Raw genomic sequence first — 18,158 nt, forward strand, 5'->3', positions numbered from 1 at the left:
TGATGAGCTTTGAGGGCACTATGGTGTTGACTACAGCTCAGTGTTCAATGATTAGCATTCTCACATAGGTGTTCCTTTTTGTCCAGTTGTGAAAGGGCAGTGTAGAGTGCAATAGAGACTGCATCATCTGTGGATCTGTTGGGGCGGTATGCAAATTGGAGTGGGTCTGGCGTTTCTGGGATAATGGTGTTTAGACATGCCCAGCTTTTCAAAGTACTTCATGGCTACAGACATGAGTGCTATGGGTCGGTAGTCATTTAGGCAGGTTACCTTAGTGTTCTTGGGCACATGTACTATGGTGGTCTGCTTGAAACATGTTGGTATTACATACTCAGACAGGGAGAGGATGAAAATGTCAGTGAAGACAGTTGCTAGTTGCTCAGTGCATGCTCGGAGTACACATCCTGGTAATCCGTCTGGCCCTGCGGCCTTGTAAATGTTAACCTGTTTAAAGATCGTACTCACATCGGCTGCGGAGAGCGCGTTATCACACAGTCGTCCGGAACAGCTGATGCTGTCATGCATGTTTCAGTGTTGCTTGCCTCGACGCGAGCATAGAAGTAATTTAGCTCGTCTGGTTGGCTCGTGTGACTGGGCAGCTCCCGGCTGTGTTTCCCTTTTTGTAGTCTGTAATAGATTGCAAGCCCAGCCTCATCCGACGAGCATCGGAGCCGGTGTAGTACGATTCGATCTTAGTCCTGTATTGACGCTTTGCCTGCATGATTGTTTGTCGTAGGGCATAGCGGGATGTCTTATAAGCTTCCTGGTTAGAGTCCTGCTCCTTGAAAGCGGCAGCTCTACCCTTTAGCTCAGTGCGGATGTTGCCTGTAATCCATGGCTTCTGGTTGGGGTATGTATGTACAGCCACTGTGGGGACGACGTCATCAATGCACTTATTGATGAAGCTAATGACTGATGTGGTGTACTCCTCAATGCCATCGGAAGAATCCCGGAACATATTCCAGTCTGTCCTAGCAAAACAGTCCTGGAGCTTAGCATCTGCTTCATCTGACCACTTTTTTTTTTGACCAAGTCACTGGTGCTTCCTGCTTGTAAGCAGGAATCAGGAGGATAGAATTATGGTCAGATTTGCCAAATGGATGGCGAGGGAGAGCTTTGTATGCGTCTCTGTGTGTGGAGTAAAGGTGGTTTAGAATTATTTTCCCTCTGGTTGCACATTTAACATGCTGGTAGAAATGAGGTAAAACGGATTTCATTTTCCCTGCATTCAAGTCCCTGGCAGCTAGGAGCGGTGCCTCTGGATGAGCGCTTTCCTGTTTGCTTATGGTCATATACAGCTCATTAAGTGTGGTGTTTAGTGCCTGCATCGGTTTGTGGTGGTATGTAGATCGCTACGAAGTATATAGATGAGAAATCTCTAGGTAGATAGTGTGGTCTACAGTTTATCATGAGATATTCTACCTCAGGCAAGCAAAACCTTGAGACTTCCTTAGATATCGTTCACCAGCTGTTCTATCCTGCCGATAGTGTATAACCCGCCAGCTGTATGTTATGTCGTCGTTCAGCCACGACTCTGTGAATCACAAGATATTACCTTTTTTAGTGTCCTGTTGGTAGGCTGTATGTGCTTGTACTTCATCCACTTTATTATTCAGCGATTGTACGTTGGCCAATAGTACTGATGGCAAAGGCAGATTAGCTACTCGTCGCCGGATCCTCACAAGGCACCCCGATATCCTTCCGCGAAACCTCCATCTCTTCCTCCTGCGAATTACATTTAAGTCATTTAGCAGACGCTCTTATCCAGAGCGACTTACAAATTGGTGCATTCACCTTATGATATCAAGTGGAACAACCACTTTACAATAGTGCTTCTAAATCTTTTAAGGGGGGGGGGGTTAGAAGGATTACTTTATCCTATCCTAGGTATTCCTTAAAGAGGTGGGGTTTCAGGTGTCTCCGGAAGGTGGTGATTGACTCCGCTGTCCTGGCGTCGTGAGGGAGCTTGTTCCACCATTGGGGTGCCAGAGCAGCGAACAGTTTTGACTGGGCTGAGCGGGAACTGTGCTTCCTCAGAGGTAGGGGGGCCAGCAGGCCAGAGGTGGATGAACGCAGTGCCCTTGTTTGGGTGTAGGGCCTGATCAGAGCCTGAAGGTATGGAGGTGCCGTTCCCTTCACAGCTCCGTAGGCAATCACCATGGTCTTGTAGCGGATGCGAGCTTCAACTGGAAGCCAGTGGAGAGAGCGGAGGAGCGGGGTGACGTGAGAGAACTTGGGAAGGTTGAACACCAGACGGGCTGCGGCGTTCTGGATGAGTTGTAGGGGTTTAATGGCACAGGCAGGGAGCCCAGCCAACAGCGAGTTGCAGTAATCCAGACGGGAGATGACAAGTGCCTGGATTAGGACCTGCGCCGCTTCCTGTGTGAGGCAGGGTCGTACTCTGCGAATGTTGTAGAGCATGAACCTACAGGATCGGGTCACCGCCTTGATGTTAGTGGAGAACGACAGGGTGTTGTCCAGGATCACGCCAAGGTTCTTAGCACTCTGGGAGGAGGACACAAGGGAGTTGTCAACCGTGATGGCGAGATCATGGAACGGGCAGTCCTTCCCCGGGAGGAAGAGCAGCTCCGTCTTGCCGAGGTTCAGCTTGAGCTGGTGATCCGTCATCCACACTGATATGTCTGACAGACATGCAGAGATGCGATTCGCCGCCTGGTTATCAGAAGGGGGAAAGGAGAAGATTAATTGTGTGTCGTCTGCATAGCAATGATAGGAGAGACCATGTGAGGATATGACAGAGCCAAGTGACTTGGTGTATAGCGAGAATAGGAGAGGGCCTAGAACAGAGCCCTGGGGGACACCAGTGGTGAGAGCGCATGGTGCGGAGACAGATTCTCGCCACGCCACCTGGTAGGAGCGACCTGTCAGGTAGGACGCAATCCAAGCGTGGGCCGCGCAGGAGATGCCCAACTCGGAGAGGGTGGAGAGGAGGATCTGATGGTTCACAGTATCAAAGGCAGCAGATAGATCTAGAAGGATGAGAGCAGAGGAGAGAGAGTTAGCTTTAGCAGTGCGGAGAGCCTCCGTGACACAGAGAAGAGCAGTCTCAGTTGAATGCCCAGTCTTGAAACCTGACTGATTAGGATCAAGAAGGTCATTCTGAGAGAGATAGCAGGAGAGCTGGCCAAGGACGGCACGTTCAAGAGTTTTGGAGAGAAAAGAAAGAAGGGATACTGGTCTGTAGTTGTTGACATCGGAGGGATCGAGTGTAGGTTTTTTCAGAAGGGGTGCAACTCTCGCTCTCTTGAAGACGGAAGGGACGTAGCCAGCGGTCAAGGATGAGTTGATGAGCGAGGTGAGGAAGGGGAGAAGGTCTTCGGAAATGGTCTGGAGAAGAGAGGAGGGGATAGGGTCAAGTGGGCAGGTTGTTGGACGGCGTGTGAAAGGATGCCAGGTCCGCAGGGAGGCGAGTTTTCCTCCATTTCCGCTCGGCTGCCCGGAGCCCTGTTCTGTGAGCTCGTAGTGAGTCGTCGAGCCACGGAGCAGGAGGGGAGGACCGAGCCGGCCTGGAGGATAGGGGACAGAGAAAATCAAAGGATGCAGAAAGGGAGGAGAGGAGGGTTGAGGAGGCAGAATCAGGAGATAGGTTGGAGAAGGTTTGAGCAGAGGGAAGAGATGATCGGATGGAAGAGGAGAGAGTAGCGGGAGAGTGAGAGCGACGGTTGGGACGGCGCAATACCATCCGAGTAGGGGCAGAGTGAGAAGTGTTGACGAATGACGGGGATGAGGGCCTGTTCGGGTGTCTGTTGTAAAATCCCTCTTGTCGACTCATTAAAGAATAATTCTTCGTCCAATTCAAGGTGAGTAATCGCTGTTCTGATGTCCAGAAGATCTTTTCGGTCATAAGAGACGGTAGCAGCAACATTGTTTCTAACTTATTTTGTACATAATGTGAAAAAACAAACAAAATAGCACGGTTGGTTAAAAGCCCATGAAACGGCAGCCATTCCCTCCGGCTTCATCTTCAGTCTGACCTAACACTTTCTATTTGCTGAACTGTCGGATGTCCTCAAAGGTGCTACACATAGTGATTTTGATGGTACCTATGCTATTTAGTGCTTGTTTTCTCACAAACTGAAATTGAGTGAACTGTGTAGATTTTTAACTACCAGGAAATAAGCCATTTCCACTAGATAACACAGCCACAAAGTCAGAACGCTTTCTCAGTTTTACAACCGATGCTGCTCTGGCGGGAGAAATTAATAGGCGAATATCACAGCTAACCACAACACTGGCGGATAAGTACTACTGTAAAACACTGTCATTCCACTGTTAGTGAAATAATGTTATGGACATTTTCTGTAATTACAATGAATCAAAAGAAATGTGGCGCTTTTAACTTTTAGTTTGATAACTGTTCAGTTAGGAAATGTGCTATGATGTATTTTTTTGAAGAAACAAATATTTTGTAGTAAATAAATCCATAATGTTTTATGAATATTTTTATACAAAATACATGGTATGTTTTTCCCCACAGTCAGCTCTTTTGCAGCTACACAGTAAGATTTGGCCATGCGCAACCTTTGTTCCACTGTATTATTAGTGCCCACAAGCTTTCTGGTCCTATAGTTTCTGAGCAAAACTTTGGTTTTGCTGTTAGGATGACTGCCCATTAGACCCAGTCGCCACAATGCCTGAGATCTGAAAACACTCAGCATACACTAGACCTGATTCAGTGACTATCAATAGAGATTCTGTCTCCTGTTGAGAGCGGAGACCAGACCGTTCCGGCGCCAAGAACGTAATTCCATTTGAATCAATGGAGTGTGAAGAACGTCCGCGTTTACATGTCGGCCCGGCACTTGTGTCTCTCCTGACAGCATGTTGCCCTGATCTCTCAGACAGGACGAGTTCAAAGCTGGCTCATGTTAGGCTCCTTGTCTGCGTATTAATCTGAGGGATGACACTGTTGCTTTAGGAGAATGGTTTATGTCGTGCTCTCGTTTCTCTCACATCGTAACATGGGACCCATGTGACAATAAAGCTCCACTCGGGTACATTGATAAGGCATGCAGAGTAATCGGTCTAAGAAGCAGGCCTTGTTTAAATAGAACTTGGTGCTTTTTAAAATTTCACAAGATGGATCGATTAAATGTAGGCTTAACTGACAGGTAATCAGTGAACTAATTATTCAACTGTCTTGACATTGCTGCAGGGTATCGGTAGATATTCGTTTTGTAGCAGTCTTTACACATTTTGATGGCTGTGGTTGCTGTACCCTGGAGGCCCCACTGAAGTTAAGGATCCCCATCCTTCGAATGCGAGCGGTGTCACTTGCACTACTAGGCAAAGAGGTCATTTGAGATTTACTGAAGCCCTTACAAATAAATGTCCTCCTGGAACAGTACGAAAGCACATCGTATCTTTGTGAGAAATATCTACTTTCCTCCCACCAACGCCTGAAACATTCCAGTGTAACCTTTTCTATTGTCTTATCGTGGCAGGTCGAGGGAAAAGTAAAGCTCAACAAACATTTGTGAGGCTGTTTTCGGCAGATTGCGGGTGGATTGAACCAAAATACACATTTAAGGGGTCCTTAGGGAACTAACCCTAATTCACCCCTTTCTCACAGCAGATCTGATGTCCTTGTTTTGTGCCATACATCACTTGGCCAGGGACTGTTAAGTCATACAATGCCTTCAAAGTATTCACACCCCTTTACTTTTTCTACATTTTGTTGTGTTACAGGCTGGACTGGATTAAAAACAGATTAAATTGAGATTTTGTCATTGGCCTACATGCAATACCCCATAATGTCAAAGTGGAATTATGCTTTTAGAAATTATTACAAATTAATTAAAAATGAAACTCTGAAATGTCTTGAGTCAATAAGTATTCAACCCCTTTGTTATGGCAAACCTAAATAAGTTCAGCTGTAAACATTTGCTTAACAAGTTGCATAATAAGTTGCATGGACTCAATCTCTGTTCAATAAAGTGTTTAACATTATTTTAGAATGACTACGTCATCTCTGTACCGCACACATACGATTAACCTAAAGGTCCCTCAGTCAAGCAGTGAATTCCAAACACAGATTCAACCATAAAGACCAGGGAGGTTTTCCAATGTTCGCCAATGGGTAAAAATAAAAATACATTGAATATCCCTTTGAGCATGGTGAAGTTATTAATTACACTTTGGATGCTGTATCAATACACCTAGTCACTACAAAGGTACAGGCCACATTCCTAACTCCGTTTCCAGAGAGGAAGGAAACCGCTCATGGATTTCGCCATGAGACCAGTTACAGAGTTGAATGGCTGTGGTAAAACTGAGGATGGATCAACATTGTAGTTACTCCACAATACTAACCTAAATGACAGAGTGAAAAGGAAGCCTGTACATAATACAAATATTCCAAAAGATGCATCATGTTTTGAAACAAGGCACTGAAGTAAAAGTGCAAAAACGGTGGCAAAGAAATTGACTGAGGCCTGAATACAAAGCGTTATGTTTGGGGAAAACCCAACACTTGAGTACCACTCTTAATATTTTCTAGCATGGTGGTGGCTGCATCATGTTATGGGTATGCTTGTCATCGGCAAGCACTATGGAGTTTTTTGGGGGGTGAAAAGAAACGGAATAGAGCTAAGCACAGGCAAAATCGTAGAGGAAAACCTTGTCTGCTTTCCAATAGACACTTTCCAATAGACACCTTTCAGCAGGACAGTAACCTAAAAGAAATGCCAAATCTAGAGTGGATTTGCTTAGCAAGACGGCATTGAATGTTCCTGAGTGGCTTAGTTACAGTTTTGACATAAATTGGCTTGAATATCTATGGCAATACTTTAAAATGGCTGTCTACAACAACTTGACAGAGCTTGAAGAATTATTTAAAATAATAATGTGCAAATATTGTACAATCCAGATGTGTACAGCTCTTAGAGACTTACCCAGAAAGACTTCTGTAATCACTGCTAACATGTATTGAGATGTACTTAAGTAAATCACACAAGTAAATTTACATATGTAAATTAGATATTTCTGTATTTCATTTTCAATACATTTGCAAAAGAATATATAAAAACATTCTTTCACTTTGTCATTATGGGGTATTGTGTGTAGATGGGTGAGGAAAAAGTACACGTTTAATCCATTTTGAATTCAGGCTATAACAACAATGTGGAATAAGTGAAGGGGTGTGAATACTTTCTGAAGGCCCTGTACATCTCTACATCAATGGTAGGTTTTCCACATAATACACTTCTGAGGTACAAGATGAGGAGGTACATATACATCAAAGGCAGGTATCAGATTAAGTTCATATATGTGCGCTAGGGAGGGCAATCAGATGTCATAGCCAATTTATGATTCTATCTACCCACAGTATAAAAACAGGTATTGTTTTATAAATAGTTTTCGACTTTATAAATAAATAAAAATGGGCTATTTTAAAAATATTTAGTTTTGAACTATTACATTTCAACAGTGTACATTTCAACTTTCAAAGCTGCAGTTAGATTTAAACAATTTCTTCCTGCTGATTGTTGAATCCTGCAATTTGAATTTTGTTCAATAGGGGATTTGAATATTTCCAGGAATCTATGTTAGAGAGTTGACTTGTATTGCCCATTCTCACTCGTGAGCCTTCATATTGTATCAGACCACGTTGCAGAAATAACCGATCAGACTCTGTGTCCTTGGATGATACAAATTCACACAAAGGATGTGGTTTTGGAAGGTAGCTCCAATAATACAATTGTTTGTATCCCTATGTTTTTGGTCAGGGAATTCTTCCTTGGAAGTTTTTTTTCCACCCTTCATACATTTCTAAATGCACCCACTAATCATACAAGGCAGTCGCCTGATATCTGGTGTGGTGTTTGTGTGTGTGTGTGTGTGTGTGTGTGTGGATTGTGGTCGATGCATAAAGTCACATCTGAAGCTTTTAGGTCATGGTTGCTGTGGTTGACCCCCTGGGCTGCCAGAGATAAATATGTTTCCCCTCCATGTCCAAGTGTGCATTCCTACTGATGTCTTGTGGCCACAGTAATCTAACCTCTGAGCAATTTGATGGTGGCTGGACACAAACGAGCATAAAGGGATGGCCAATCCTGATGACCTTTTATTCCCAATCCTTTGGCTAAAAGGGTTGCCAGATGCATAATTATCAAACATATTTTTTTACTTTTTTTTTAGCACATTTGAAGTTTGTCTTCTGTGGCGATGGGTTGCCTGATGTAGAATATCCAATATGGTCATTAGCTGACAGTGAGTTAAAGGTTATACATGCTACATGCAGGTGGAAATGTTACGCCAATTGTCAATTACATACCAGTAGTAGCAAAGGAATAGAAATCCATGAGAGAACGTTTTAGAACGCAGCATGATACTGCAAATTACCTTTTTTTTTCTGTGACTAGTCGGTCCAACTGTTGTTTTGTGTACAACTTTGTATATTATGATTGGTTCCCATTCTCGATAGCAAAAATGTTAGCAATACAGTTTTGGATCATTGTATGAAGTTAAGAAGCAGTACTAAGACATTTCAGGTTGTTCTAAGCAGTGTCTTAAAAAAAAAAAGACATTTAAGTTATGGCTGAAATATTACTTATTGCTCCTTTTAATATATATGCATTATATAACTCTTGCATTTACATATAGTATATTTCCAAATTGAAATGAGAAACTTCTGCAATTGGCTATCAGAGTTTGGTGCATATTAACCAGCGGGTTAAATTTGTCATATAACATATTTTAATTATGTGATTTTCTGGTTAACTGATTTTGTGGTTGAGAAGAAGACGTTTGCCTAAAAATACAAACAAATATTATGCAACCATTGTTCAACCTGAGCATGATGTCATTGCAACCAGTTTACCACTGTTTGCCACAATATTAAGTGGTTCTTTAAACTCAAACAAATCCTTTGGAAATAACATCTGTTAATACTCTGAGGTTAATGTAAGGATGAGCTTTTTACAATCATGGTTTGGAATACAGACACACACATTACATGTGTAACCATGATTGCAGGATTGGCTTTTGAGTGCAAACAGTTCTCATGATATGGAGATGTCAGTGCTAAGGCAATGCAGCCTACAATCTGCTCACAATATGGATATTTAATTCTAAGGAACATTTGAACACACATCTGAGCATATTCTTAAGGTTACAGAACCGAGACTTATTTGATATTGTTCTCCAACCATGTTTTGATTTCTATAGATGGATGCATCTAATAATCCAACTCCATGATTAAGTAGGAACATGTCATGCAGGATGCTGAACTATGTGGATGCAGAGGGACAGTTGGCTCTGGAAGAGCTCTTGTGCGATCTCCCTGACAGGCCTAAGTGGCGGGGAGAGTGACTGCTGTTCTGGGACCACATTTCTGTTTCAGCCAGTGAGGGTGAACTCTTTATGGCTTACACTTTGTGGGACAATTACAGGACTCAAACCACACCAGCGGATAGTGGAATCGGCCCAAAACGGGAACCAGTGGAGGACTAAGACTGACCTATCAGAATGGAGCGCAGGCACAAAGAGGGACACAAGCTCAGCTTTTTAAAGACTTGTTTCTATTGTCCTCATTGCCAGTTTACCTACTTTACTTTAGTAATCCCTTTAGACCATTTTTTTATTTGGTATCGTCATCATGGCCCGCTTGTGGTTTCTGTCAGGGAAATTCATACCCTTCCAATCTAAATTAGGATAGCTCCTGGCAGGCAAGTAGCTCAAATAAATATGAGTTAGAATGAATGGCTTAGAGAAGTCAAATTAACAGAGCTGAAGGCATGGATGTCAAAAGCTAACAGTAATTTATTATTCTGCCAAAAAGCAACAGTGTGGAGCAAATGATAGGCATTGGAATTGCTACATGGTTCTTGACCTGTGGAGTAGTCTTGCGGTACTTCGTTCGGATGGGGGGGTGGTCATTCATACCAAGTCCCGACACAAGACGCAGTATAAAGACTGACTTGAGACATTCTTAATTAGAAGTCGGGATTGAATTGTCATGCAATACTATTCATATGGCATCCACTATTGTCATAATCAATCTTGCTATTATTACCAATTTACACAGATGTTTACACACTTTCGGGTGTGATTGTTTAACTTTGTTGAGAGTCCGTTAAAGAACAAACTATAGAAGTCAAGAAGTTGACCGGTGTTATTTAAACACGAAGAGAGACAGTATGTTCCAAAATTATGCAAACAGTGGACAATTACCTGAATGTAGAAGCTGTTGGGAGATGGATATGCCCAACGCATGGCTGTGTGCCAGGCCAGGCTTGCTGTGGAAGTTGGAATGGGGCTTAGAGGAAGAATGCAGATGCTGTGTGGAGACCCTCCATCCCATTTCTGATATTAAATCATCACTACAGGGCTTTGATCTTGGCAAACTCGCTGAATGTTCCTTTAAACATTTGCATCAACAGCTTCTAAAAGCATCAGTGTTTACATAGCTAAATGTTGTCTCAGCTGCAGAGCCTCTCATATGAGGTTTCATCTGGGCATTGTCAACTCACCCCGGGAGTCTGCCATTGACACAACAGGAGATATTGAAATGCTACTCTTAGTGCTTAAAACCTTCAAAACATCTAATATATATCAGCTGACAATAGACAGTTGCTATTTATTGAATGATAAATCGATAAAAAAAAATAGAGGTGAAGCATGTTGCAAGACGTGGTGGAGCTGTTGCTTGATTTCACAACAAAGTGCTGTGAAAGTTTTTAAAGTTAACTGGACTCATTAAGCAGCGAGGTATAATGAGCTTGCTGACAGGTCATAGATTTAAAGCACGGCTCTCACTGTCCCCTTCTCTTGCTCTCTCTCTCTCTCTCTCTCTCTCTCTCTCTCTCTCTCGCTCTCTCAGGTGGCTTGTCTCACACACATTGCTGCAAATTACCTAAATGCTGGGAGGGAAGCCAGGAGATGGGGAACAGCCCATGAGAGCATCGTTCCATATCAGGTGCAGTGCAACTAGCGTGCTTTCCACCTAACCAGGTTTCCTTCATTTATTGCCTTCAGTCTGATACAGTAGCTTTACCTGTGTCTTTGAGACCGGTGGCTTGATCGGTTGCAAAGGTTTCCAATATGCATAGAAAATGGATATGCATGGCCTTGTGACACAATGGTAAAATGTCAACACAACTGGATACACCCGTCATTTTTATAATTGATACGGCAGCGCTACAGTACCAAGCAAAAGAGTGTAGAAGCGATTGCTAACTAATTGTAAACAATTTTAGCTAGCTAGCTAAGCATCTTAGCTAATTGTGAGTTAAACAATTCACTTATTTAGCATTAATTAGCCACTGCAAATATCAGTGCTAGCTAGAGCGACGGTGTCTCCAAAACTTACATTTTTTACGTTCTATGATTTCTCCACTTTCCAAGCGCATTAGACACTGGAGGACCGGTCTTGGTCTCAGACCAAAATGTTAACATTTAATTTTCGGAGGTAAAATCAGGTGTGCAGAATATTTTTTTTTCACATTTCTACAATTTCAATTATTTGATACCTACTGTGGAAGAACGTTTTTAATTGCATAATTGTTGAATTTGATAACCCCTCAGTGAAAATTGCTCAGTAGTTTGGCTGGTAGAAAGTGTTTGAGGAGATTTGAAGAATGAGCTCACCAGCCTTCCAAACAGGACACAACAAGCTATTTAGTGTGATTTACAGTAGATTCTGTTATTGAAGTAGATGTGGTTAGCAACCCAACTGAAGTTTATGATGTGTCATGCCACTAAACCAAACTGCCCCCAAGCTGGTTTCAACTGTCACTCCCAGTTGGATTCTAACCACCATTACTTTTCAGTAGAGCAGAGGGCCCTGCTCAATCCACATTTTCGTTATTGTGCACTGCAATAATATCCGTTATGGATTTGTTTGAAACAATGTTAGCTGTGGCAATGTGGCTCAGGGAGTTCAACAACATCACACTTTGAACATTGTACTAACTTATGTTTCTCCTTTCACTTAAGCCAATTCATTCTTCACCACTTAGTGCATTCATTAATCTATTCCTGTTTGGACCCTGTTCATGCGACCATCATTCATACCAAATGAAATGTATTGGTCACATACACGTGTTTAGCAGATGTTATTGCAGGTGTAGCGAAATGCTTGTGTTTCCACCTCCAACAATGCAGTAATATCTAACAATTTCACAACAATACACACAAATCTAAAGGAATGCAGTTAAGAATATATACAGTTGAAGTCGGAAGTTTACATACACTGAAGTTGGAGTCATTGAAACTGGTTTTTCAACCACTCCACAAATTGCTTGTTAACAAACTATAGTTTTGGCAAGTCGGTTAGGACATCTACTTTGTGCATGACACAAGTCATTTTTCCAACAATTGTTTACAGACAGATTATTACACTTATATTTCACTCTACCACAATTCCAGTGGGTCAGAAGTTTACATACACTAAGTTGACTGTGTTTAAACAGCTTGGAAAATTAGAGAAAATGATATCATGGTTTTAGAAGCTTCTGGTTAATTGACATAATGTAAGTCAATTGGAGGTGTACCTGTGGATGTATTTCAAGGCCTACCTTGAAACGTAGTGCCTCTTCACTTGACATCATGGGAAAATCAAAATAAATCAGCCAAGACCTCAGAAAAATAATTTTAGACCTCCACAAGTCTGGTTCATCCTTGGCAGCAATTTCCAAATGCCTGAAGGTACTACGTTCATCTGAACAAACAATAGTACGCAAGTATAAACACCACGGGACCACACAGCTGTCATGCTGCTCAGGAAGGAGACGAGTTCTGTCTCCTAGAGATGAACGTACTTTGGTGCGAAAAGTGCAAATCAATCCCAGAACAACAGCAAAGGACATTGTGAAGATGCTGGAGGAAACCAGTACAAAAGTATCTATATCCACAGTAAAACGAGTCCTATATCGACATAACCTGACAGGCCGCTCAGCAAGGAAGAAGCCACTGCTCCAAAACTGCCATAAAAAAAGCCAGACTACGGTTTGCAACTGCACATGGGGACAAAGATTGTACTTTTTGGAGAAATGTCCTCTGGTCTGATGAAACAAAAATAGAACTGTTTGGCCATAATGACCATCGTTATGTTTGGAGGAAAAAGGGGGAGCTTGCAAGCCGAAGAACACATTTACATTTACATTACATTTAAGTCATTTAGCAGACGCTCTTATCCAGAGCGACTTACAAAATGGTGCATTCACCTTATGATATCCAGTGGAACAACCACTTTACAATAGTGCTTCTAAATATTTTAAGGGGGGGGTTAGAAGGATTACTTTATCCTAGGTATTCCTTAAAGAGGTGGGGTTTCAGGTGTCTCCGGAAGGTGGTGATTGACTCCGCTGTCCTGGCGTCGTGAGGGAGCTTGTTCCACCATTGGGGTGCCAGAGCAGCGAACAGTTTTGACTGGGCTGAGCGGGAACTGTGCTTCCTCAGAGGTAGGGGGGCCAGCAGGCCAGTGGTGGATGAACGCAGTGCCCTTGTTTGGGTGTAGGGCCTGATCAGAGCCTGAAGGTATGGAGGTGCCGTTCCCTTCACAGCTCCGTAGGCAATCACCATGGTCTTGTAGCGGATGCGAGCTTCAACTGGAAGCCAGTGGAGAGAGCGGAGGAGCGGGGTGACGTGAGAGAACTTGGGAAGGTTGAACACCAGACGGGCTGCGGCGTTCTGGATGAGTTGTAGGGGTTTAATGGCACAGGCAGGGAGCCCAGCCAACAGCGAGTTGCAGTAATCCAGACGGGAGATGACAAGTGCCTGGATTAGGACCTGCGCCGCTTCCTGTGTGAGGCAGGGTCGTACTCTGCGAATGTTGTAGAGCATGAACCTACAGGATCGGGTCACCGCCTTGATGTTAGTGGAGAACGACAGGGTGTTGTCCAGGATCACGCCAAGGTTCTTAGCACTCTGGGAGGAGGACACAAGGGAGTTGTCAACCGTGATGGCGAGATCATGGAACGGGCAGTCCTTCCCCGGGAGGAAGAGCAGCTCCGTCTTGCCGAGGTTCAGCTTGAGCTGGTGATCCGTCATCCACACTGATATGTCTGACAGACATGCAGAGATGCGATTCGCCGCCTGGTTATCAGAAGGGGGAAAGGAGAAGATTAATTGTGTGTCGTCTGCATAGCAATGATAGGAGAGACCATGTGAGGATATGACAGAGCCAAGTGACTTGGTGTATAGCGAGAATAGGAGAGGGCCTAGAACAGAGCCCTGGGGGACACCAGTGGTGAGAGCGCATGGTGCGGAGACAGATTCTCGCCACGCCACCTGGTAGGAGCGACCTGTCAGGTAGGACGCAATCCAAGCGTGGGCCGCGCCGGAGATGCCCAACTCGGAGAGGGTGGAGAGGAGGATCTGATGGTTCACAGTATCAAAGGCAGCAGATAGGTCTAGAAGGATGAGAGCAGAGGAGAGAGAGTTAGCTTTAGCAGTGCGGAGAGCCTCCGTGACACAGAGAAGAGCAGTCTCAGTTGAATGCCCAGTCTTGAAACCTGACTGATTAGGATCAAGAAGGTCATTCTGAGAGAGATAGCAGGAGAGCTGGCCAAGGACGGCACGTTCAAGAGTTTTGGAGAGAAAAGAAAGAAGGGATACTGGTCTGTAGTTGTTCACATCGGAGGGATCGAGTGTAGGTTTTTTCAGAAGGGGTGCAACTCTCGCTCTCTTGAAGACGGAAGGGACGTAGCCAGCGGTCAAGGATGAGTTGATGAGCGAGGTGAGGAAGGGGAGAAGGTCTCCGGAAATGGTCTGGAGAAGAGAGGAGGGGATAGGGTCAAGTGGGCAGGTTGTTGGGCGGCAGGCCGTCACAAGACGCGAGATTTCATCTGGAGAGAGAGGGGAGAAAGAGGTCAAAGCACAGGGTAGGGCAGTGTGAGCAGGACCAGCGGTGTCGTTTGACTTAGCAAACGAGGATCGGATATCGTCAACCTTCTTTTCAAAATGGTTGACGAAGTCATCCGCAGAGAGGGAGGAGGGGGGGGGGGAGGAGGATTCAGGAGGGAGGAGAAGGTAGCAAAGAGCTTCCTAGGGTTAGAGGCAGATGCTTGGAATTTAGAGTGGTAGAAAGTGGCTTTAGCAGCAGAGACAGAAGAGGAGAATGTAGAGCGGAGTGAGTGAAAGGATGCCAGGTCCGCAGGGAGGCGAGTTTTCCTCCATTTCCGCTCGGCTGCCCGGAGCCCTGTTCTGTGAGCTCGTAGTGAGTCGTCGAGCCACGGAGCAGGAGGGGAGGACCGAGCCGGCCTGGAGGATAGGGGACAGAGAAAATCAAAGGATGCAGAAAGGGAGGAGAGGAGGGTTGAGGAGGCAGAATCAGGAGATAGGTTGGAGAAGGTTTGAGCAGAGGGAAGAGATGATAGGATGGAAGAGGAGAGAGTAGCGGGAGAGAGAGAGCGAAGGTTGGGACGGCGCAATACCATCCGAGTAGGGGCAGAGTGAGAAGTGTTGGATGAGAGCAAGAGGGAAAAGGATACAAGGTAGTGGTCGGAGATTTGGAGGGGAGTTGCAATGAGATTAGTGGAAGAACAGCATCTAGTAAAGATGAGGTCAAGCGTATTGCCTGCCTTGTGAGTAGGGGGGGAAGGTGAGAGGGTGAGGTCAAAAGAGGAGAGGAGTGGAAAGAAGGAGGCAGAGAGGAATGAGTCAAATGTAGACGTGGGGAGGTTAAAGTCACCCAGAACTGTGAGAGGTGAGCCATCCTCAGGAAAGGAACTTATCAAGGCGTCAAGCTCATTGATGAACTCTCCAAGGGAACCTGGAGGGCGATAAATGATATGGATGTTAAGCTTGAAAGGGCTGGTAACTGTGACAGCATGGAATTCAAATGAGGAGATAGACAGATGGGTCAGGGGAGAAAGAGAGAATGTCCACTTGGGAGAGATGAGGATTCCAGTGCCACCACCCCGCTGGCTCGATGCTCTAGGGGTATGCGAGAACATGTGGGCAGACGAAGAGAGAGCAGTAGGAGTAGCAGTGTTATCTGTGGTAATCCATGTTTCCGTCAGCGCCAGGAAGTCTAGGGACTGGAGGGTAGCATAGGCTGAGATGAACTCAGCCTTGTTGGCTGCAGACCGGCAGTTCCAGAGGCTGCCGGAGACCTGGAACTCCACGTGCGTCGTGCGCGCTGGGACCACCAGGTTGGAGTGGCAGCGGCCACGCGGTGTGAAGCGTTTGTATGGCCTGTGCAGAGAGGAGAGAACAGGGATAGACAGACACATAGTTGACAAGCTACAGAAGTGTTGTTTCTTGTATTATTGTCTCCTGTGTCTTTAGAGAACTGTTTCACTTTGATATCCTTTTTCTTCTGTCCTAATTTTCTCTTTCTTTTCTTCTGTTAACTAGATATTCTTTGTTGTTCTTCGTTAGCTAGCTAGCTTCACAACACCATCACAACCGTGAAGCACGGGGTGGCAGCATCATGTTGTGGGGGTGCTTTGGTGCGCTTCACAAAATAGATGGCATCATGAGGCAGGAAAATGATGTGGATATATTGAAGCAACATCTCAAGACATCAGTCAAGAAGTTAAAGCTTGGTCGGAAATGGTTCTTCCAAATCGACAATGACCCCAAGCATTCTTCCAAAGTTGTGGCAAAATTGCTTAAGGACAACAAAGTCAAGGAAATGGAGTGGCCATCACAAAGCTCTGACCTCAATCATATAGAAAATTTGTGGAACTGAAAATCGTGTGCGAGCAAGGAGACCTACAAACCTGACTCAGTTACACCAGCTCTGTCAGGAGCAATGGGCCAGAATTCACCCAACTTATTGTGGAAAGCTTGTGGTAGTTACACAAAACGTTTGACACAATTTAAAGGCAATACTAATTGAGGTATGTAAAATTCTGACCCCCTGGGAATGTGATGAAAGAAATGAAAGCTGAAATAAATCATTCTCTCTACTATTATTCTGACATTTCACATTCTTAAAATAAAGTGGTGAACCTAACTGACCTAAGACTGGGATTAAATGTCAGGAATTGTGAAACTGACTTTAAATGTATTTGGCTAAGGTGTATGTAAAACTTCAACTGTAAATATTTGGTTGAGCAATGTCAGACACCTAATGCAAACATTATTAAAGTGACTAGTGTTCCATTATTAAAGTGGCCAGTGATTTCAAGTCCATGTATTTTATTTATTTTACCAGGTAAGTTGACTGAGAACACATTCTCACTTACAGTAACGACCTGGGGAATAGTTTCAGGGGAGAGGAGAGGGATGAGTGAGCAAATTGTAAACTGGGGATGATTAGGTGGCCTTGATGGTATGAGGGCCAGATTGGGAATTTAGCCAGGACACCGGGGTTATTAACACCCCTACTCTTACGATAAGTGCAATGGGATCTTTAATGACCTCAGAGAGTCAGGACAGAGTTTAGACCAGAGGAAAGAGTGCCTCCTACTGGTCCTCCAACACCACTTCCAGCAGCATCTGGTCTCCCATCCAGGGACTGAATAGGACCAACCCTGCTTAGCTTCAGAAGCAAGCCAGCAGTGGGATGCAGGGTGGTATGCTTCTGGCTATATAGGGCAGCAGCCTCGAATGTGCTAGTGATGGCTATTTAACAGTTTGATGGCCTTGAGATAGAAGCTGTTTTTCAGTCTCTCGGTCCCAGCTTTGATGCACCTGTACTGACCTAGCCTTCTGGATGATAGCTGGGAGAACAGACAGTGGCTCGGGTGGTTGTTGCCCTTTGATCTTTTTGTCCTTGTGACTTCAGGTGCTGTAGGTGTCCTGGAGGGCAGGTAGTTTCCCCATGTGATGCGCTGGGAAGACCGCACCATCCTCTGGAGAGCCCTGCGGTTGCAGGCGGTGCAGTTGCCGTACCAGGTGGTCATACAGCCCGACAGGATGCTCTCAATTGTGCATTTGTATAAGTTTGAGGGTTTTAGGTGACAAGCCAAAATTCTTCAGCCTACTGAGGTTGAAGAGGCGCTGTTGCGCCTTCTTCACCACTCTGTGTGGGTGGACCATTTCAGTTTTGCAGTGATGTGTACGTCAAGGAACTTGAATCTTTCCACCTTCTCCACTGCGGTCCTGTCTATGTAGATAGGGGGGGTGCTCCCTCTGCTGTTTCCTGAAGTCCACGATGAGCTCCTTTTGTTGTTGTTGTTGATGACATGGAGTGAGAGGTTATTTTCCTGGCACCACACTCCCTGGGCCCTCACCTCCTCCCT

At 44.7% G+C, this 18,158-nt stretch overlaps 1 protein-coding gene across 3 annotated transcripts in view; it reads left to right on the top strand.

The window, feature by feature from the left end:
• The window catches only part of sugct (succinyl-CoA:glutarate-CoA transferase), a 230,585-nt gene that overhangs the window by 45,915 nt on the left and 166,512 nt on the right, over positions 1 to 18,158 (top strand). For 2 of the 3 annotated variants that reach the window (XM_045710639.2, XM_014180625.3), the window contains one exon: positions 10,844 to 10,939. The exons of the other annotated variant lie outside the window; for it this stretch is intronic. In XM_045710639.2, coding sequence (XP_045566595.1) covers positions 10,844 to 10,939 — 96 coding nt within the window. The remainder of the gene's footprint in view (positions 1 to 10,843; positions 10,940 to 18,158) is intronic. 3 annotated transcript variants of the gene reach the window in all.

This window comes from Salmo salar, chromosome 29 (genome assembly GCF_965601325.2).
Source record: "Salmo salar chromosome 29, fSalSal1, whole genome shotgun sequence".
NCBI lineage: Eukaryota > Metazoa > Chordata > Actinopteri > Salmoniformes > Salmonidae > Salmo > Salmo salar.